This window comes from Petromyzon marinus, chromosome 19 (assembly GCF_048934315.1).
Source record: "Petromyzon marinus isolate PM22_M1 ecotype Great Lakes invasive population chromosome 19, UKy_Petmar_22M1.pri1.0, whole genome shotgun sequence".
NCBI lineage: Eukaryota > Metazoa > Chordata > Hyperoartia > Petromyzontiformes > Petromyzontidae > Petromyzon > Petromyzon marinus.
In genome coordinates, this window is record NC_133685.1 from 12,301,421 (window position 1) to 12,318,138 (window position 16,718).

Below are 16,718 nucleotides of genomic sequence, written 5' to 3' on the forward strand. Positions count from 1 at the left end.
GCAAGCTACATCTTGTCGTCCCAAAGATGCCGCCTTCCTTTCTCGTGAAAAGCCTCATGAGTGCATCAACTTTGAGTTTAAACACTCTTGCAATTATGTCATGTCTCTCTGTTGGCTTTTGTTTTGATAAAGCTCAACCTGGATCTCCTTACATTTTGGATTGCAAGTGAAGGTGATGAAGAGATCGGGCCTGCCATATTGCCTGATGTAGGTCATGGCATCTCGAGTCCTCTCGTGCATGTATCTTGGTCCACCTGTGAAGGATGAAGGTAAAATAACTAATCTCCCCAAATTCTGAGCGTTTGCATCTCCGTCAGCATTGATAGCATCCCTGAGATGAGCATACTGTTCAACACGCAGGCATGTTTGATTGAGTCGAAGGTAAAGAATGCGCTCACTCTCAATTTTGGCATACTCATCGACAACATACTGGTGAAAGAGGTTGGCGCACCTTAGTATGTGGTTTCCTCCTTCTCTGTGCATTATCATGAAGGAATAGAAGTCTTTAGAGGAAACAGTTTTGTGAGGATGACTTAGTCCTGTAGCTGTGATAATTTGAGGTATCTGGACGTGGTAGCCATCTTGTCCTTGCCACAGAATAATAGGGTATTGTAGGACATCATATGCTCTGTTTGTCTCGGGAATTTGCTTGATGGTGTTGTCTTGGTATCGAAGCACAATGTCTCTATTACCATGTTCCTCACCCACCATAATAACAGCAACCTCACCACAAGTTGGGGCATTGAACCTCCGTGCATGCTCCCCAATTGGGACCTTGGATGCACTGATGACAACCTGATAATCACGTGAAGTGACTTGTTGTGCTGGATGTTTAAAACTTGAAATCAATAAATTGTGTTGGCTGAGCATCCCTTGGAGTGAGAGGACAATTTCGAGTCTTGCACCAGGAATATTGCTGCAGCGCTTATCTCGGCCTCGCTCTGCGTTGCGTTGCAGAGCTAGCTGAGTAGATAACCTCGCGTTTCCAATAAACCCTCAGAGCCAGGGTGAACATCTGCCTCCGAACGTCATTTATTGAAATTAAACGGTAGAGAGAGGTAAAACTGGTAAGAAAACAGCACAGATACAGCATCTGTTAATACCCAGAAAAACCAACACAATGAATAAACACCACAGCATCATAACGTTGTCTTATGAATGAGACATTTTGTTATTTCAAGTTTGAATCTACTTACTCGATTACGGGTAAATCACAACAAGGCAAGCTGCAGGCTTTATTGTCCACTAGGCCCCACATACATCGTAACAATTTAACAGCATTATAAAGGTTCTAGCGTTATAACAGCATTATAAAGGTCCTTCTAATATTATAGCAACATTGCCAGTATCATAAGAACACAAACGAACTTACAGACAATGCTTCCCAAAGTCCAACAACGGTGGCTGCAGCTGTCTTCACGGAGCTGCGATGTGTGCCGCCATCTTGAATTATGTTTTTAATGGCCGACGCCCGCGTGGTTCAGCGGAAATCTAAAATCGCAACTGCCTGGTCACGTGACCACCCCCTATTTCAAAAACAGGAAATTCCTGTGTACACACGCCCCACATCTGCCGTGAGGCAAGACACTTGCCGTGAGGCAGAACACTCCCCGTCTGGTATCTAGGAGATACCACCATTTATTTCCTATCTCATAAACAAGTGTATAACAACTTTAATGGGTCAACTTATTTGTCCATATCTTTGCGAGAGAGAAGTAGTACTGTCTCGACTATGGGCTTGAAGAAAGTTCTTGCGACACCTTGCTTCGCAATCATAACCTCGACTTTTCGAACTTTTCCATCGGCACTTGGAATCGACTTGAGGATGCGGCCCATTGGCCACTCATTCCGTTTGGCTTGGTTGTCCTTCAGTAGGACGAGGTCGCCTTCTTGGATGTCTGGTCTGTTAGACTGCCACTTGTTGCGCACTTGGAGTGTCGCAAGGTACTCGTTTTTCCAGCGACGCCAGAACGTGTTCGCGAAGCTCTGCACTTGTCTCCATTGACGTCTGTAGAGGTCTGCAGTGCTGGCCTCCTCGGTAGGTGCTGTGAGCACATCTGTCTTCTGGGTAAGAAGTGTAGCAGGAGTCAAGATGAATGGTGACTCCGGGTCAGTTGAGACGGGGATCAGGGGTCTTGAATTAATTATGGCTGAGACCTCGGCCATGAGAGTGGTCAAGACCTCGTGAGAGAGCCGTGTGGACCCGACATCACACAGCATGGAGTCGAGAATGCGTCGAGCAACCCCGATCATGCGTTCCCAGGCTCCACCCATATGCGAAGAGTGAGGAGGATTGAAGATCCATATGCAGCCTTGGTCACTAAGGTATTTCCTGACAGAATCATCTTCGACATTCTCTGTACTGATCTTAAGCTCTTTACATGCTCCAGTGAAATTGGTTCCACAATCAGAACGGAGTTGCTTGGCTAGCCCTCTGAAGGCGAAGAATCTCCTGAGTGCATTTATAAAGCTCGAAGAGTCCATGGACTCGATGACTTCGATGTGCACTGCTCGTGTACTCGTGCAGGTGAACAGCATTGCCCAACGTTTGCTGTTCGCGAGCCCTCCTCTGGTGCGGCGGGAGATGACTGTCCATGGTCCGAAGACGTCGATCCCTACAGAGGTGATGGGAGGTTCTACACTGAGTCGATCGGCTGGGAGGTCTGCCATTTTCTGTTCTTCCTGTTTTGCACGTAGCTTGCGACACCTGATACACTTGTGAATTATGCTGGCGACGCACCTCTTTGCTCCAACGATCCACAGCCCTGCAGATCGGATTGCTCCTTCTGTGAAGTGCCGACCTTGGTGCTTGACCTTCTCGTGATAGTGGCGCACAAGTAAAATTGCAATGTGGCTCTGACTTGGGATTATGAGGGGGTTCCGTTTGTTCTCATCTAATTTTGCATTCCCTAGCCGACCACCAATCCTGAGCAAGCCATCTTCGTCCATCCTAGGGTTTAGCTTCCTGAGGGTGCTGACCCTAGGAAGGTCTTCTCCCTTGTTGATGGATCTGATCTCACTTGCATAAGCTGCCTGTTGCACACAGCGGAAGATTGATTTCCTTGCTCTGGAAAGCTCATCTTCAGTGCGTGGCACTGTGCAGTGATGCCATCCATTGCAGCTACCAATGGTGCCTCTCATCGGGCGATGGAAGCAGTCTGCGATATGCGTTAGACGTGCTATCGCTCGCACGAGCGTCGTCCATTTCGAGAAATGTTCAAAATGGTGTGGACTCAGTGGACTTATCGGTCACACATCTGTTACGAAAGTTGTCACTTGAGGACGAATCTCCTTGTCGGGCTCGGGCTCTATGAGTCCAAAGGTCTCTTTCGTAGTACATGGGCCACTGTCACATCGTAAGAGGAACGCTGGACCCGTCAGCCAGATGGTTTGCTTCAGCAGAGATGCAGGGACGGACCTAGTTGCGAGATCTGCTGGATTCTGGTCAGTTGGAACATAATTCCATTGCTCCGGCTGCGTCGATCTCCTGATGCGTTCCACTCTATTGCTGATGTAGGTGTAGAACCTTCTGGTTTGGTTGTTTATGTAGCCTAGTACGACCTTACTGTCCGTGTAGAACTTGACTGCGTCCAGTTTGACGTCCAATTCGTCTAAGATCAGTTCCGCCACTTCCGTAGCTAGAACGGCTCCACACAGCTCGAGCCTTGAGATGGTATGTTCCGGTTGTGGGGCCAATTTGGCCTTGCCCAATATGAACCCAACATGTTGGATCCCTTCTGCGCTTGTGGTCTTTAGGTAAGCTACGGCTGCTACGGCCATCATAGAAGCATCTGCAAACACATGTAACTCCTTCCGTTGGGTTACGGAAAGGGATGTGGGCATGTAGGAACGTGGAATCTGCAGCTGCTCAAGTGCCTGTAAGGAATTTCTCCAAGTTTCCCATTCTTGTCGCCGTTCCTCCGGCAATGGGCTATCCCAGTCTTGTGTATCAGCACAAAGGTTTCTGAGTATCCAACGGCCTTGAATGGTGACCGGCGTTACAAATCCTAGTGGATCGTACAGGCTGTTTACCATTGACAAGATGACACGTCGCGTGTAAGGTTTCTCTCCAATTGATACTCGGAATGCGAACGTATCCACTTTCAGGTCCCAACTCAGTCCGAGGCTACGTTGGATTGGTGGTGTGTCAACGTTAAGGTCCAAGTCTTTCAAGTCTTTTGAACGATCGTCTGAAGGGAATGCTTTTATTACTTCTGCGCTGCTGGATGCTATCTTGTGAAGTCTCAGGTTAGCAGTTGCTAACATTCCTTGCGTCCTTTGGAGCAGATCGATGGCTTCTGAGGCCGTGGGCATTGATTTAAGTGCGTCGTCAACGTAGAAATCTCGCTCTACAAATCGCTTGGCGTCTTCCCCAAACTCCCCTTCTCCTGCCTGCGCGGTCCTCCTAAGTCCATAGGTGGCTACCGCTGGGGATGGGCTGTTGCCGAAGACATGCACCTTCATTCTGTATTCAACAATTCGATCATCGACATTGTTATTGCGGTACCACAGAAACCTGAGGTAATTTCTGTCATCTTCTCAGACAATGAAGCAGTGGAACATTTGTTGAATGTCGGCTGTTACAGCGATTGACTCCTTTCTGAAACGGGTGAGTAACCCTAGGAGACTGTTGGTCAAGTCTGGTCCGGTGAGCATTACGTTGTTCAAGGAAATGCCCTTAAATTGAGCACTGGAATCAAACACCACTCTGATCTGATCCGGCTTCTTTGGGTGATACACGCCAAAGATTGGTAAGTACCAGCATTCCTGTCCTTCTTCTAGAGGAGGGGCCGCTTCAGCGTGACCACTGTCAAATATGTTTTTCATGAAGGACACAAAACTATTCTTCATCTCTGGTCTCGTGTCTAAGGTGCGGCGCAATGAGTTGAGCCGTGAGAGGGCTTACTCTCTATTGTTGGGTAGCCGGCATCTGGGATTACGAAATGGCAGAGGGGCAACCCAACTGTTTGACTCATCTTGGAAGAACTCTCTGTCCATTATTTTCAAGAATTCTTTATCCTCTAGCGATGGAGCAGGTTTGTCGTCGTCCTTCGTTGTCACGAACACCGTATGTCCAACATCATCTTTCAGCATAGAGGTTTCTTCGTCGGCCTGCATGGTACAGCCTTGACTTCTATCGTCGAATTTCTCTTTCAGCGTGAAGTGGTTGGGGCACGGTTTGAAGAGCGACGTGCGTCCATTCGTGAGCACACTCGTTCTGAATGTGCTTATGTGGTCTGGTTTGTGTGTTCCATCGAGACAGACATCACCTACAATGACCCATCCTAGGTCGAGTCTCTGGGTGTAGGGAGCGTCGTGAGGTCCGTTGTGTTGATCACGAACCTTGTGGACTCTCAGCATGTCCCTGCCAAGCAGAAGTAAAATCTGTGCCACGTGATCCAATGGCGGGATGAACTCTGCTATGGGTTTCAGGTGTGGGTGGTGACGTGCGACTTCGGGCGTGGGAATCTCACTCCTGTCGTCCGGTATCTCATTGCACTCTGTCACCGTAGGAAGGGCTAGCTTCATGGTGCTATCCATGGTTTCCACCATGAGGCCGCCCGCTCTTCTTCCCGCTGTCTCCATCAGTCCTGAGCATGTTCTGAGCGTGTATGGAAAGGAATTCCCACCTACGCCTAGCTGATCAAAGAACTCTGACCTTGCCAAAGACTTGTTGCTCTGGTCGTCCATTATGGCGTACATCCTTACTGCCCTTTCAGGATGTCCTTTGGGATACACTCGGACGAGGCATATCTTTGAGCAAGATCTTCCTTTGAAGCCTTCTCCACAGACTTCTGTGCATTTGGTTGTGATTGACGAAGTGAGTGCGGCGGTCTCGCCTTGCTCCCCGCCATGCTCTGCTTCGGGATCGGAAGTCTTAGTGCCACTGGGTTTGTAGTAAAATGTGTGCAGAACAGTTGCGTGTTTGTCACTGCCACATTCCTCGCACTTCATATCTGCCTTGCAATTCCTTGCAAGGTGGTTTGTAGAAGCACAGCATTTTAAGCACACTCCAAATTCTTTCAGAATGTTTTTCCGCTCTTCCAATGGCTTCCTCCTGAACTCACGGCATTTCTGGAGGGAGTGAGGTTTATCATGCAATGGGCATTGCTTCTCTGGATCCTCTATCTTTTTCTTTGTGGTGGTTGTCTGGACGGAGTTTGCGAATGTCGTAGGAGAGACCTCAGTCTTGTGTACAGAAATTGGCACTCTCGCTGTTCCTTGTTTCGCCATTGCTATTTCCATTTTTGGGAGATCTGGACTGGAAATCCCCGTGGTGCCAAACATGAAACTCGGGTCATTTCTGGTCTTAGCCAGGTTGCGGATAAACTTTGAGAAAAAAGAGAATGGGGGGAATGCAACCTGATGCTCTGACTTGTATCTTGAACCTGCTGTTCTCCATTGTTCCTGCACGTCGAATGGCAATTTCTCTACTATGGGGTTCACGCCATGGTAGGTATTCAAGAAAATGAGACCTGGTAAATAGGGGTCAGCCTGGGCTGATTCCAGCTCCATCAAAAGATCTCCAAGCTCTCGTAACCTTTTATTGTCCCTACCAGAGATTTTTGGAAAGTTCTGCAACTTCTTGAAGAGAGCCTTCTCAATAGTTTCTGGGCTACCGTAGCACTCCTCGAGCCTCTCCCACACCGCATGCAGGCTTGAGGCGGGGTCATCAATGTTTGCTGCCCGGATCCTCTTTGCGTACTCTGTAGATTCGTTTCCTAACCATTTCACCAACAGGTCGAGTTCTTTACTTGCACAGATGTCTGCATTTCGGATTGCATTCCTGAAGGTAGATCTCCAGGCTCGATAGTTCTCAGAGTGGTCATCAAACTTAACGAGTCCTGTGTTGATTAGTTCGCGGTGAGCCAGGTACCTAGCAAAGTCCCCTAATCCTGCTGATCCAGGGTGTGTCCATACTGGCGCTTGTGAGGTGCCATTATTGGCTGCATTGCCTTGCATGCCGTCATTCGCGATGGTGTTGGATGGTGGGCCCAAAAGGTTTCGATCACGTTGGTTTGATCCCCTTATGTGACTGTCTGGAATGTGGGTCTGACGTGATGCATCCATTTCTGATCCCACATGTGCGACGCTGAGTCGACGACTAGCTGCCAGGGCAGGATATGCATTTCCACCATTCCCGTAGACAGCATTCGTGTTCATTCGGTGTGGAGATGGCGATGCCTGAACGTCCACCATTTGCTCAGTATCGTTTGGTGGAGGAGCATTGATGCATTGTTCAGACCAGTCCAAAATATTTTTTCTGGTGAGTTGATCACGGTCCTTGACAGGTATCTGAGTGCCAAACTCACTCCATTTCTCTTCCTTATCCAGATTGGCTGCTGCTTGGAGCACCTCTGCTTGGGCCCTTGCAGCAGCTGCTTCTTTTTTTAGCTGTAGGGTACTTAACTTAGCATCCAGCTCAATTTTCTTCCATGTGGCAGTAGCCACTAATATACTCTCTTGCTCTCGTGCGGCAGCAGTTGCTAATATACTTTCTTGCTCTGCGTGCTCTGCTTTCCTCCGTGCGGCAGCAGTTGCTATGCTTGCTTCTTCTTGTATGCGGGCCTTTTCAATTAGCATGGCTTCCTCTTCAGCCATGTAGGCAATACGGGCATTTGCTGCTTCTGCTGCTGCGCGTGCCTGAGCTGCTGCCATACTAGTAAATGATGTCTTTGAGTGTGCTGAGCCTTTAGATCTTGTGGTGGACCTGGATGAGACAGAGTGCTGAGATCGGGTCTCTCTTAAGCCCTCCACACGGTCTATTGCATCTTGTATCACTGCCTGTACATTATCATCGAGCAGTTCGAGGAAGTTATCTTGCGTGCGCACTCCCTCAAGGCCCTCATCTGTTTTCATCTTCATCAGGAGGGAGATGTATTTATTTGCCAGGAGCTTGTAGCTTGAGCTGCTCACCTTCACTCGCTGGATGGCCCGCTGAATTGAGGCCCCTGGTTCTGAGGCATTTGCAGCTTCAGATATATCAGCTTCAACTCGGTCCCATGCCCTTTGTATCCTGGCATCAAGGTCTTGCTTCTCAGCATCATAGCTTTCCAAGGCCCGTTGTGTCAGCCTGACCTCTCTTTGGGGCCTTGAACTTTCTTGGTCCTCTTGTGGCTGGATGGGAGGTCCTGGATTGCCTAAATCACCTTCTTCAGCATCTCTCCCTGCTGAACTGTGGCTTTCCATGCTGAGATGCTTGCAACACAATTTTTAATGTAGACTTGTTGCGGAGCTCCTTGCTTGCTGCAGGATGACTGCTTGAGAGCTCTTTTGCTTGCTGCAGGCTGACTGCTTGAGAGCTCCTTTGCTTGCTGCAGGATGACTGCTTGAGAGCTCGTTGCTTGCTGCAGGCTGACTAGCTCCTTGCTTGCTGCAGGCTGACTGCTTGAGAGCTCCAAGAAGAATGTCTTTTTACTAACTCGGCCTCACTCTGCGTTGCGTTGCAGAGCTAGCTGAGTAGATAACCTCGCGTTTCCAATAAACCCTCAGAGCCAGGGTGAACATCTGCCTCCGAACATCATTTATTGAAATTGAACGGTAGAGAGAGGTAAAACTGGTAAGAAAACAGCACAGATACAGCATCTGTTAATACCCAGAAAAACCAACACAATGAATAAACACCACAGCATAATAACGTTGTCTTATGAATGAGACATTTTGTTATTTCAAGTTTGAATCTACTTACTCGATTACGGGTAAATCACAACAAGGCAAGCTGCAGGCTATTGTCCACTAGGCCCCACATACATCGTAACAATTTAACAGCATTATAAAGGTTCTAGCGTTATAACAGCATTATAAAGGTCCTTCTAATATTATAGCAACATTGCCAGTATCATAAGAACACAAACGAACTTACAGACAATGCTTCCCAAAGTCCCACAACGGTGGCTGCAGCTGTCTTCACGGAGCTGCGATGTGTGCCGCCATCTTGAATTATGTTTTTAATGGCCGACGCCCGCGTGGTTCAGCGGAAATCTAAAATCGCAACTTCCTGGTCACGTGACCACCCCCTATTTCAAAAACAGGAAATTCCTGTGTACACACGCCCCACATCTGCCGTGAGGCAAGACACTTGCCGTGAGGCAGAACAGCGCTGGTTGCCTTGCTGACCGTCATCTCCCATGAAGTATATCTGCAAAAACTTTGGCTCTTCACCAGTCAGTGGCTGAATGGATCCGATTCGATGATATACTTGTCCCTGAACCTTGAATGTGGGCATGAAGCCTGGCTCCACTATCTCCTTAGTCGCACCAAAATAAGTCATTTGAAAGCAGTAATTGTACTTCCGATGTTGGTAAGAAAGTGTTTAGACTCAGTGATTTGTCCCAAGACTAAGGATTTAAGTGGCTCAGGGAGCGTCTGCACAAGGCAAAGTTTTACTTTGCCATCACTGTAGCACATTCCCTTGGATTCTGCTTTCCATTTCTTTGCACCGCAATCTGTGCAAGTAATCGACATACAGCCTAATATGGCCATCGATTGATAATCGATATCTGGTTGGTAAATAAAAGCTGCTCTGTTCCATTCCGGGTTATTTGCTCTTGTTCTAGATGCAGCAGCATGACGGACTTGTGTTATGCACGCCATTTGGTGATGTTGTGTTTCGTCAGCTCGTGCTGCTGCAGTGACTGTGCGGTCCCTGGCTTGTCGAGATGCACGATGTTCAGGGTTTTCTTCAACCCGTGCTGCTGCAGTGACTGTGCGGTCCCTGACTTGTCGAGATGCACGATGTTCAGGGTTTTCTTCAACCCGTGCTGCTGCGGTGACTGTGCGGTCCCTTGTTTGGCGAGATGCACAATATTCAGGAATTTCGGCAGCCTGTGCTGCTGCAGTGAATGTGCGGTTTCTGGCTTGCCGAGATGTACACTGTTCAGGAATGACCTCATCTTGAACTGCTGCAGTGGCTGTGCATTCAGTAGCTTGTTTTTGTGCACGCTGCTCTACAGTTTCCTGAACCTGTGCTACGGAGGTGCCTTCGTTGTTTGTGTAGTGGTTGATTTCACTCAGACAACTTTTGTCTTTCTTCCAACACCACTTTATTTACAGTTCTCCACATGTCCTCAATGCTCCACAGTTCCCTTGTTGCCACAGCTTGCTCGCCGTGCTTCACTCGACTCACTCGCCGCCTTTGTCTCTCCAATCTCCACTTCTCCATCAGTTCCGATGTCTCTGTGCTTCCCCCACTGCTGGCTGCTTCGTCTCTGCTCCCCGCTCTCCGCTATCACCGTGCTCTCTCTACTGCTGGCTGCTTCGCCTCTGCTCTTCGCTCTCTGCTATCACTGTGCTCTCTCCACTGCTAACTGCTTCGTCTCTGTTCTCCGCTCTTCGCTATCACTATGCTCTCTCCACTGCTGGCTGCTTCTCTCTTCAGCTGCTCCACGTCTTGCCTCGTCCAGCCCCGACTCCAACTCCCCTTTCTCCTCACGTCTCCCCAATTTATCCCCGCTCTCATTACACCCCAATTAACCCGTGTCCCAACGACGCTCCGCGTGCCCGTGCACCTGTTACCTCGCCAGACTTCAAGACGCCACTTCAGCCCTGACAACACCAGCCAATCACAGCCGTCCTTGGCTCCCCCAGCTTAATTGGCCCAATCGTTACCTCATCGTCCCAATATGACCCCTACTGTCCTGCTCCCGCACAAACTCACCAATTACCCCCATGCGCCTACTTATTCCACTACATTTGTAAAAGTTGCTGCTTCTGCAGGGTTTGTTTTGCGTGGCACAGCACCATTCTCTTTGTGTGTGCTTTTTTCTTGGAGAGGCTTGATTTTTTCTTTTTGGCATTATTGCCACGAAGGAAAACCTCCCTCCTGTCACCACGCAGCAAGCTGGTAACTTGCCTGGTCTATCTCTCTCCTGTGCATCTGTAATCATGAGCAGATGCACACCAATCAAGGCCAATTCACATCACCGCACTGCTCAACCACTGGACTGACGGGACAGAGTGCAAATATCCTAGAACCATGATGGAAACAATTTATGTCTTAAATGATAAAAATCGTGTTTAAATATCAAACTCTTAACTCTGAATATATTTACTATCATTAAACAATAATCGGATAAACAACATTTGCTTAATCGTCAGTTAATATGAAAATAGCAATAATAAAAAATAAAGTAATACATATCTATGTTTTAAAGGAGCTGTAAATCTGTGTGTTGCCTGTAGTGTCCACCTGAATTATCAATAATGATAAGACCTGCTAATCAGATGCAATACACATTCAACATATTACATCTGAAAGATGAAAAATTAAACAAACGTCTTATTATAGACGACCAGTACACTCACACAGCTTAATAACAATGTCTACAGTCTACATTATAGACTGCCAGTGCACTCACTCAGCTTAATAACTATTTGTACAGTCTACATTATACACTGTGTAAAAAAAAATGTTTAGTCCCCCGTAGCGATGTTAACTACAAATTGACGCCACCGCGGCGATGCTCACCTCACCCACATCCACTTGGACGATCTGCACCCGGCACCCGGCTCGCGTCCTCCAGGTGGCTCCTCTGCTGCTCTGCAAGAGCGGCGGCATATTGAGCAACGTGCCCGTAGCGTCTGAATGTCAGTATAACGCACGCACCACGCACACCGCGCTGCGTGGTGTGCGTGGGGTGTGTATATAGAGCGGGGAGTGTAGCGGGTAGCGTGCCGAGTTCGATTCTCGCTCACGGCCGACACCGGTAACGATTATCTGAACCGGTCCTGGGCATCCTCTAGGTCGATGCAGCCTCAAATGGGTAGCTGGTGTGGTGTGTAAACATCGTCATTGGGGAGACAAAGGTGGCCGGTCCCGGGCGTGGTGTTGGCCACCCAACCCCCTCGTGTGCCGTACCCGTCTTTATAGGTGATCGCTAACAGCACTTGCCCCAACAGTCTGTTCAGGCTAAACGGGGGGGTCTTTGTCTTTATATATAGAGAGATGAATATGGCATTGCGATAGGCGGCAGGTTTTCAAGCGTGGGCAGGAAGCTGTCAGTGTGTTCACAACTCACTCACACAAAGACAAAGATCCCCCGTATTAGCCGAACAGACTGCCGGGGCAAGTGCTGTTAGAGAGTAGCAGCTATGAAGGGCGGCAAAAAACACGACCGGGTGGGCGGCCAACACCACGCCCGGCCGCCTTTGTGTCCCCAGTGGCGATGTTTACACAGGTACTAATTTGAGGCTGAGTCGACCTAGGGGAGGCTCAGGACCGTTTTAGAGAATCGTCATCGGAGCTCAGGTGGCCGGGTTCGTGGTGCAGCGCGCTTACCAATACACTACCGACACATATATAGACTCACACACACTTGGACTTACACACATAATAAATGTTGTTTAAACAAACTTGATTTTTCTATGTACGTGACTTTACCGAAAGAGGCAATGAATAAATAAAAGCCACCCTATTATAAATAAATAAACGATAAGAAAGATATTTAGTAATTTTGTCTGTTAAATTTGCCGCGAGTGAAAGTGTAAAATAAATAATAATAAACTCATAATAAATTAACTTGTTACCTGTAACAATAACCAGATGCACACAAACAACCCTAATAAACATAATCAGACTGAATAACACCGATACAGAGAGTTCAAATGTGAAGAAACTGGAGCGAAAGTCTACAGATAATTATTTATTTAAATAAAAGCATAGTATTACAAGAGGAAATTTTTCTAGTAAATAAACATTTTTTTAAATTTCGATTTAAAGCTTTCGTGACTGCAATGATTCATCTTCTTTGGTTCTTTCGGTAAAGTCACGTAGAATGAGAATAAAATAATAAATTGATAAAATATAATAACACAATAATATTCTCACGACGTTTCGGCCACAACATAAGCGGCCTTCATCAGGTGAAGGGACGAGACTGTCTGGTAGGACAGCGCTCGAGTGAAAGAGCCACGTTCAGATCACGGCCTTTAAGCTGTGTGAGAGGAACAAAGCGCCTTGACAAAGGAATTAGCATATAATTTAGCATTGAAATGGCTGAATGATTAGCTTGTGACTGGTCACAGAAATAGCTATGTTAAAAGTTAAAGCATACACATCCGCAGAGGCACCCCTTGTTAAAGGAATTAGCATAGAATTTAGCATTGAAATAGCTAAGTTAAAGCATACACATCCGCAGAGGCACCCCTTGACAATGGAATTAGCATAGAATTTAGCATTGAAATAGCTGAGTGATTAGCTTGTAACTGCTCACAGAAATAGCTACGTTAAAGTCAGACCATACACATTCACCGAGGCACTTAGTACAAATCAAACAGGAGAATTTAGCATTGAAATAACTAGGCGAATTTAGCATTGAAATAACTGAGTGATTAGCTAGTGACTGGTCACAGAAATGACTATGTTGAAGTCAAGGCCTACACATCTGAGCTATTCACAGTACTATATAGTGAACCAATACAAACTCAAATATAAATTACCTTAATGTTATCAATAAACTCTATATTCTCCAATCAGCTAAGCTACCAACAATAAGTCGTTATATATCACAATGCTATATGGCGAAAAAATGGGTGGATTCTTACCCTCAACTTTAGCACCACGGATAGCTACGGGCCCCGTTCAGACGGACGAGTTCGTCCATGGTCGGAACAGAGGAGGGGGAGAGAGACAGCTGCGAGGCGCTATTATGCTCCATGTTGACAAACCATACCATTAACCGTGGTGTGAGAGGTATTAAGAGTCAATGCTGGCGAAGGAGCTGCGGTCTGAAGGTCATCGTAAAAATACAATTAATTAAGAACAGTGGTTACTAAGCCAGAATCCATCTTCTCGGTTGAAATTGTCTCTGTGCTTGTATATGTGAATGGCCTCATGAACGAATCTCTCATGGTAGCCGGTTGGTTTGCAAAGAACCTCCGTCTTGGAGAAGTCAATGTCATGTGAGCCCACTGAATTATAACAGTGATCTGCCACGGCAGAGGAGTTCGCCCTACCGTGTTTCAAGTCTGCTTTATGTTCGCGGATGCGGTCCGAGATATGTCTTTTGGTTTCTCCAATGTAGCTACTACCACAGAGGCACTTTAGTTTGTAAACGCCCGGGTACTGTATGTCTGGAACAGCATCTTTTACAGATGGAACTAAATCACGGATTTTATGTACTGTGTTGAATCGGACCTGGATCTTGTGTTTATTCAGGATTTTGGAGATCTTTTTAGTGACCCCTGCAATGTAGGGTAAGGTGATGGTTTTGAGTGGCTCCACAAGAGGATCCTTCAGAAGATCCTTCTGTGAGCAGTTACAAGCTAATCACTCAGCTATTTCAATGCTAAATTCTATGCTAATTCCATTGTCAAGGGGTGCCTCTGCGGATGTGTATGCTTTAACTTAGCTATTTCAATGCTAAATTCTATGCTAATTCCTTTAACTAGGGGTGCCTCTGTGGATGTGTATGCTTTAACTTTTAACATAGCTATTTCTGTGACCAGTCACAAGCTAATCATTCAGCCATTTCAATGCTAAATTATATGCTAATTCCTTTGTCAAGGCGCTTTGTTCCTCTCACACAGCTTAAAGGCCGTGATCTGAACGTGGCTCTTTCACTCCAGCGCTGTCCTACCAGACAGTCTCGTCCCTTCACCTGATGAAGGCCGCTTGTGTTGTGGCCGAAACGTCGTGAAAATATTATTGTGTTATTTTCTTTTATCAATTTATTATTTTATTCTCATTCTACGTGACTTTACCGAAAGAACCAAACAACATTTTTTTTAAAGTATACATTTGTTAGTCCCTGGGTAGTTAGTGTCACTTTCTATATGCTTATGCCTCAAAAGTAAAAAAATAGGCATTAATTCCCCTCAAACTTCGTTTTTATTACAAGGAGAGTGATTTAGAAATGTCGCTATTTTCAATGAGAAAACGTGTGCATTTGTGTCATTCTTTCCTTTATATAAAGTCCTGGGTCACTAAAGCTACATTTGTGGGGAATAATATTCATCTTATATACTTAGGAGGCTTAAGGAAATAAAAAATAACACTATCAAGGGGAAAAATCGTGTTAGTGTATATTGACTATCATCAAACGTTGCTTAATCCCTAACATCTTTTAATAAATAAGAGTGATACAAAATAGTAAACATAAATATTTAAATGTTTTAACGGAGCAGTGAAGTTGCGTGACTTACCTTGTAGCTTGTCTACGGGATTGAGAATCGCCCCCCCACCCTCCAGCGACGGCGTGCGCGCCCGTTGCCAGGGGCAACTCGCGTCGGCGTTTCGCGCATGCGCAGCGGCGTGCTTTGTCACGCGCCGGTCGGCAAAAGTAAATAAATAAACATAAATTTTACACTAAATCGTTAATTAAACCACTTTAAAGATGACGGATGGGAAAACGGAATAGCCTATTCCCACCGCGGAGCCCGGGGCGAGCCGCCCGGCAAATTTTTTTCTACGTATACCCCACGGTCCGAGAGCCAAAACCCCTGCAAGCGAGCGTACGCAGACAGACGGACAGACAAAAAATGCCTGTTATCTAACCTATAAAAGGCATTTTTTGTCTGTCTGTCTGTCCGTCTGTCTGTAAAGGCTCGCTTGCGGGGGATTTGGCTCTCGGACCGCGGGGTTCGCGTGGAAAGAATTTTGCCGGGCGGCACGCCCCGGGCCCCCCGCTCGGCATAGGCTATTTCGTTTTCTCGGCATAGGCTATTTCGTTTTCTCGGCATAGGCTATTTCGTTTTCCCGTCCGTCGCCTTTAAAGTGGTGTCATTAAAGTTTTAGAGCGATTCATCTTTATTTATTTATTTACTTGCCGACCGGCTCGCTGCTGCGCATGCGCGAAACGCCGTTGCCCCTGGCAACGCACAGACGCCGTCGCCGCAGGGGGGACGCCATTGCTCATTAAAAATGCAAAAAATGTACACGCGACGTTGAGGTAAATTCATCAAAGTGTCACGTCCTCTTCTCTCCCCCTCCACCCCAATGTGTGCACTAACTATTATAGGCTCGGTAGATACTAAAATTATAGCGATTAAATAGGATTGTTGTAGCGCGGGGGGGGGGGGGTAGCGGCCCAGGCCCCAGCCTCGGCCGGCCGGGCAATCTAGGCGAGGGCCAGAGCCTTTGCACGGGACTAGGCCTCGTCACGGCAAATCTGTCAGGTACTTTGTGCAATAAAGTCGATATATACTGCTACTAGCGGGGAAATATATATATTAAAACGTCTGAAAACTTAAAAACATAACATACAAATAAAAAGATAACGCATTCATTTAAAATTAAAATCCGTTTAAAATAAAATCCGAGCGCGTCAAGAATCGATTCTTTCAATCGCGCATAGGAATCGAAGGTTGTAGATTCCTTTAGAATCGTATTGAAGCGACGACGCTCGCTTGCGAGGGATTTTGCTCTCTAACCGCGGGGTTCGCGTAGAAAACAAATTCACGCGCGGCAAGCCCCAAGCCCCCTGCTTGGCATAGGCTATCCCGTTTTCCCATCCCTAAACTTTAAGGTAGTTTAATTAACGATTTAGTGCGCTTTATATTTATTTAATTAGTTTTAACGCTCAGCGCGCGACGGCGCACATTTGCGCATGCGCGAAACGCTGACCGAGGGTTGCCCCTGGCAACGCGCACACGGTGGAGGGGCGATTCTCATTACCGTGGGCACGCTTCAAGGTGAGTCGCGCATATCAACAGCTCCGTTTAAATATAGATATTACTCTTTACTCATTTGTATTACTCTTAATCATTAGATTAGATGATAG

The 16,718-nt window shown here is 46.9% G+C and overlaps 1 protein-coding gene across 1 annotated transcript; it reads right to left on the minus strand.

Annotated features, from left to right (window-relative positions):
- Window positions 1-1,008: 1,008 nt before the first annotated feature.
- LOC142925100 (uncharacterized) lies at window positions 1,009-12,420 on the minus strand. Its single transcript, XM_076067975.1, has 2 exons — window positions 11,468-12,420; window positions 1,009-10,876 (listed from the first exon to the last, which is right to left on the minus strand). Exon 2 carries the CDS (start codon window positions 8,188-8,190, stop codon window positions 4,903-4,905), a length of 3,288 nt encoding a protein of 1,095 aa, XP_075924090.1. The 5' UTR covers window positions 8,191-10,876; window positions 11,468-12,420; the 3' UTR covers window positions 1,009-4,902.
- Window positions 12,421-16,718: the final 4,298 nt, after the last annotated feature.

Excerpts from the sequence above, each read along its gene's own strand:
- LOC142925100 (XM_076067975.1), bottom strand. The coding sequence starts at position 8,190 with ATGGAAAGCCACAGTTCAGCAGGGAGAGATGCTGAAGAAGGTGATTTA.